The 6000-nt window shown below is 43.8% G+C and overlaps 1 protein-coding gene across 4 annotated transcripts in view; it reads right to left on the bottom strand.

Annotated features, from left to right (window-relative positions):
- mgat4b (alpha-1,3-mannosyl-glycoprotein 4-beta-N-acetylglucosaminyltransferase B) overlaps positions 1-6000 on the bottom strand; it is a 108937-nt gene that overhangs the window by 46014 nt on the left and 56923 nt on the right. For all 4 annotated transcript variants that reach the window (XR_005706545.1, XR_005706546.1, XM_040119402.1 and 1 more), the window contains exon 5: positions 5298-5431. Coding sequence is in view for 2 of the 4 variants with exons in the window: in XM_040119402.1 (XP_039975336.1) it covers positions 5298-5431 (134 nt within the window). In the remaining 2 variants the exon portion in view is untranslated. The remainder of the gene's footprint in view (positions 1-5297; positions 5432-6000) is intronic.

Below are 6000 nucleotides of genomic sequence, written 5' to 3'. Positions count from 1 at the left end.
AATGTCAACAACTTGAGCAATCGATGACATCAGAGTTCAGCCTCCCGCTCAGCCAATCAGTGTGCACATGTGCTCCCTGTGGGACCCAATCATCTGGTTCTGAGGGTCGCCATGAGGTCGCACATGTTTCCAGCAGCCGAGCGGAGTTTCAGCCCGTCGGCCGCTGCTTGTGGTTAGTTTTGGTGTCCTGGAGGTGCCAGTTGGGTGGAGCTTACCCCTGAGCTCAGTGCTAACGAGGAGCATACGCAGTTTAGAGCTGCTTGCCGGAGATGATTCTCACTTTTGACTGAGGTCTCCTCTCTCCGAGTTTATACCTTCAGCCATTTTCATACCTAACAGAAAGAAAAACATCCTCCAGCAAAATTCTACAATATTACAAGTTTTGCTCAAAAGAGTTTTCCAAGAGTGGAAAAGCCTCGGAGGCAGCAACGAGAACATCATGGGACCCTAAAGGAAGTTGGTCTCAACGCACTCTTTGACATTTGTCTCTGCTCCGCACTGAGGTGGTTGTTTGGGTGAAAAGCTACAGGAACTTGTGGAGTTTGGCTGAACTGAAACCTCCGAAACACCGAATCCAAAAGCATTTTCAAATCCTCCACAACCAGTGCCAGGCTGTAGTTGAAACTGCAGGACACGTGATGAACTTGGACTCCGAAAGATTTTTTTCCCCCATACACGTCCATATCAAAAAGAGAAGCTGTGAAACAATGAAGAATAAAAATGTTTCTGATGTCTCTCACATTCAGAACTGACTCTTTATATTAGTAGAATTGGATCCAATCAATCCAAAAATAAAAAACTTGAACGCCATTTTTTAAAAGGATCAGTCAAGCCTTGCTGGTGTAATGTGATGTAACTGAGCTCAACTGAGGATCAACTTTATTTTTATTTGATCTATTTTAGCACCAAAGTGAGCCACTTAGTTTTCCAGGTGCAGTATTTGTCATTATATGACCAGTTTAGTGCCATAAAATACATCACATCAACTCCACTTTTCCTTATTTTCTGTCCTATATGTAATGTTACAGTGTCGGGTGTCCATATTAAACGTGGCCGAAGTTTAAAATAATGAGGTAAACGTACGTAAAAGTAACTCCCTGTGAGACAGAAGCTCAGGCGCCAGACTGCTCCGATCGCTACGTTTCCAACGGTTCTTTCTACGGATCACCGAATAAAGAAATCCGAGAAGAGCCGACGTCACGGATTTCTTTACACGTTCATCCGCTCGTAGCACAGCTCGTTCTCCCGGAACAATCTACCTGAGTAGTATTAAAGGCAGTTAATGAACTCCAGCACTCAGATTACCGACAGCAGAATAACATTTTACCAGCAACGTTAGCTTTTGTTTTTCCTGACAGAAGTTTTCAACTTTCCGACGTGTACAACTATTAACAGGAGCATATATAGACAAACGTTTGTTTACGGATGGCGACTGAAAGACTAGATCCACCGTTATGTCACAATAAGCAGGTAATGGGCCTAATATTTACCGAGCAGAGACGTCCTGCTCTAATCTTTGTCGCTGCAGATGTTCGCGCCGTCCACTCTCATATTCCGGATCGGATTCGGGCTCCAACGTGCACGGATTCAGATCTGAGAAGTTTCCATTTCCAACCAATTATGTTCTGTTACTCAGTAGTTTTACGGTTTGCTTTCAGAACCTCCACACCGGTAAGAGGATGAGGCGGTGCTCACAAGCGCTGGGTGCTGGCTTCTGGCTTCCTGATGTTTGAACCAATCAGAAGAGAGTTTGAGATCAACGAGAACTTTTTTTAAACTGCTAATCATGCAAAGCTACTCTGCTGGAGTCCCCGAATAAAAATTATAGACTATTTTAGAAAAAAATATATATACATTAAGGTGATCATTCACTACCAGAGAATCCTTTTGCATTGTCATTTCATAAATAATTATTAAAATATACCTTTTAGCTGCTTTACCACAGCTGAAATAAAGGTCTGGACTCCAAACCAAACCACAGAGATACAGTTAGAACCTACAACATCACACTAAAACTTCTCGTTTGCATGATGACCTATCACGTTTTGCATTTGGTTTTAAAACTGTAATTTGGCTTATCAGATTTTTACATAACAAAACTGACATTATACTGTAGATGTTCTAACTCTCAGACCTGTTCATGTGAAATAAAAAGTGTGTTGCGGACCTGCAGGGGTCTCTGAGGATTTGTGTTCCTGCGCTGTGTAATGTCACGTGTTCCTCAGTACGACACACTTCAGTCATGTAATATTCATGTTACACATCTCTCCACTTTAAAAGCTTTGAGTGCTTTCGCTGCTCATTGTTTATCTGCAAAAACAACCCATGCTGAGAAACCAAGAGACGATTTTGATCTCTGGACATCAAACCTGAACCCCAACATGTCCCCAGTCAGGCTAGAAGAGGAACTGAGCTCTGGTTCAGCCGGAATTCATCAGCGAGGAAATAAAAATGGTGAGGAAATTGAAAACTGTGTCTGTGAGAAAAAAACAAAAACCCTGAGGGGATTTTAAATATTATATTAACCTGGTGAAAAGAGAAAAAAAGATATCAAAATGACAAATGGAGACACGAATGAAAACAAACTCAGTGAGCAACAGAACAGAGAGGGACAACAAGGAAACAGAAATATGGGAGTGAAGGAAACTCTGACTGTGACAGAAACACACTGCTGGACTGAAGACCTCCAGTTTGGTCCAGAGAAATGTCTGTGATCCAACTCAGAACTTGTGGCTGGGGGTTCAGTCCCACGGTGCGAGTCCGATTTGTTGTCTTAGACAGCAGTTTTTACACTTCAGCATCAGAAGAGGGCCTCAGGCCTGGAATAGCTCTCTGACCAGCCCAGGTGTGAAAATATCCTGATTCTGTGCAGTCTGACAGCAGGAGAGACGCTTCTGTTCAGACTGTGTGCGATACACTTACTGGTTCCTGCTGGCCCAGCGGAACACTATGAGCCTATGAGAGTAAAAATCTGGCATTTTAGAGGTGTGGAGCATTTATAGCATGGAGAACGGTACTGGGAAAGAAAACTGAGGTTTGGAAAAAAAGGTTCTAACAACGCTGGTATTCTACAGAATCCCGTAAAAGTACTGTGGTATTTCACAGTTATTACAGCAAGGTAACGAATCTCAAAACTTACACGGGGCGGCTGCCGAAGAAGATCCACTATAAAGAGGTATGAGTGTTGAAATAATGAGGGAATTATCACTAAGTCATGGAGTACATCGACGCACTTAAGAAGTGGCCCACTGTATAGGTGATTTAGTGTCGGTGCTGTTACTTGTAGTCTTGGCCAAAGTGCCCAGACAGAAAATCTGACAAAAAACCCAGAGATGTACATTATCTATTCAATATTAGCTAGTTTAGCTCATAAAAAACACATTACTGCCTTGTTGATAGTCTTTAATGAAAGAGTAAAAAGGAGAGAACTATCAACACGTTATAGGACAGCCCTCATAATTTTTCATTACTGTGCAATTTCATGATCATTAAAGATTAGCCATGTCTGATCCATCTACATCGATCTAAAACACCCAGTCTTCACTCTTTAGTTCCCCATAGTCTTGTTTTCCTCCACTCTACCTACATTTAGGAGACTGTCCTCCCCTAAAAAGTAACCCGTTAGTTTGTCTTTGCAGCAGATTATTACGACCCACACTTAGGTTTTACTGTTAGGCCACCTTTAGCGGCCGTAGTGATTATGACGATGAGGTCAGCTGACGTTGTTGAAGGACCACAAAGTCCATGTGGGGAGCAGGTCAGGGGGGATGGACGGGTCAACATAACGCTGGACTTAAATGCGGGAGACCGCTGTTCGTCATGGTTGTTCCTTTTAATCATGACAAATGATCGTTCTAAAACCTTAAAGAAGAACCTATTTCAACGCAGACCACAACCTTCCCAAGCTTTGGCCGTTACACTACCTTTACCCCGTCTCTATTATTGTAACCATGACAACAAAGGTTTGGTACGCTCCTATGGGTCATATCAGTGGGCAGGGACGTATGATCTATATGGTCGTTTAGGTTGGAGGACTTGTTGACATTTAAGGACCAGAACAAACTGGTAAGTATTTTATTGGTGCCTGATTCACACGGCTAAATTACACTCTAAATTGCAGGTTGTATCATGAGGCGGTTGCAGTATCATTTCAAGTATAATTTCCTCATACACTCGCCAGTGTGTCGCATTAAGCAGAGAGTGTTCAGTTCACCTTTTCAGCTATACTTAACAACTTGCTTAAGCTAGCAATCCATAAACTCAATCTTTGAGAACTGCATATGTCATTAAAAGAGGGTAAAAGTGGGAAAGACCGTGTGATTTTCTGGTCTGTCTGGTAGGTGAGTGATTGTATAAGCAACTGTGCGCGACACAATAATGGATGAAGTGGAGCTGAGTTCAGTACGAGATGATCGGGGCCCCAAAACACCGTCCAGTGTGTCAAACCAATTTGTTCTTCGCCAACTTCTCCAGTCCTTTTTTGTACTGACTCCAGCTCCTTGTCAACATCTTTGTTTGTCCAACAAAGTCTCAGTAATTTTCCTAAAACAGCTGCTCACTGTGGTTTTTATCAAACAAACAGGAGGAAACAGTGCGTGTGTTTGGGACTATTTTCAGTGGCGGATTAATCCACAGTTGGTGCTGTAGTGAGTGTTTGTGGCAGCAGGACGATGTGTGTGTGTGTGTGTGTGTGACTGGGTCTAAATAAATTACAGTGTGTGTGTTCATGGTGATGAAGGAACATGTCACCCAGTGCAACAGTGTGACTCATTAATGTGTTTTAATAGTTTCTGGAAACAGTGGAGCTCCGAGGCTCAGAGGAATAAGCAGAATCTTTTTCAAAAACATCTTTGAAAATAGATCTGTGAGGAGTTTGAAAGATCTGCATCTTCAGTAGGACCAAAGGGCTCGGAGCTGAGAGCCACAGACAGGAGGGAAGGTGTTGAGAGACGGACTAACACACTGATGGTCTGGGTCTGGACGTGTGATGTAGATGAGAATGTGCAAACGCTTTATACTGATGTAACTTCACAGCTTAAATGTTACAACATGCACACACACATCATCAGTGTTTCACCTCCCTGCAGCATCAGCACGGATGTTAAACACAGAGTCAACGACAGTACGACTCAGTGTGTGTGTGTGTGTGTGTGTGTGTGTGTGTGCACTGGGGTTCATTAGCCAAACCACTGACCTTTATAAAGCATGCAAGGAAGCACACGCATTAACGCACACTCGCACTGACGGACAGTTATCCACACAAACACACACACGCACACTAGGACAAAGAAACTGACCTCGGCGATGAGGACGACGATGACGCAGTCGTCCTTCTCAGCGGCGCTGAGCTCTGACATCAGAGAGCTGAGGGTGTCGGTCAGGTAGGAGTGGACCTCCCTCTTCACACTGGGAACCCCCATCACTATGGAGACTGCAAACGCACACACAAAGAAATACAGAGAATAAGCACGAGATTTTAAATTTTAGGCCGAGTGCTCCTTTAACACCACATGGTGATAAAGGAGCCACATGGTCCAGACGGAGGAGAAGCTGCCGAGAAAATAGGAGAGAGAGTAGAAGAGTGACGGAGCTCAGAGTCGGGAAACAACATACGTACACTCATTTACATCCAGGGAAAGAAACACAGGCACACATCAACGACATCCCAAAAAACACGGAGGAGTTCGAAGGTCAGAGGTCAGAGCAGCCTGATTAAACCCTGATGCGCTCTGAGCCAGTCCAGAAGTTTCTGCCTTCCAGGGTTTCACATAAAGCCGGTTTTAGTAAGTCCGCTAGAAATACCCAGAAAATGCACAGAGCCTAGGGACATTACAGGCAGACTAGGAGTCTTACGTGTTTCCGAAAGGGCCTTGGAACATAAAACGTTTGCTGCAAATACTCAGAGCCGCTTGTTAATTAGAGGAACCTGGGAGTGTACATCGTTTCCAGCACGGCCAGTACAGCCAGTGGATCGGTTTAAAGCACCCAGGAGTGCGAAGG

This window comes from Xiphias gladius, chromosome 23 (assembly GCF_016859285.1).
Source record: "Xiphias gladius isolate SHS-SW01 ecotype Sanya breed wild chromosome 23, ASM1685928v1, whole genome shotgun sequence".
Taxonomy (NCBI): Eukaryota; Metazoa; Chordata; class Actinopteri; order Istiophoriformes; family Xiphiidae; genus Xiphias; species Xiphias gladius.
This window is presented reverse-complemented; position numbering and strand designations above follow the sequence as displayed.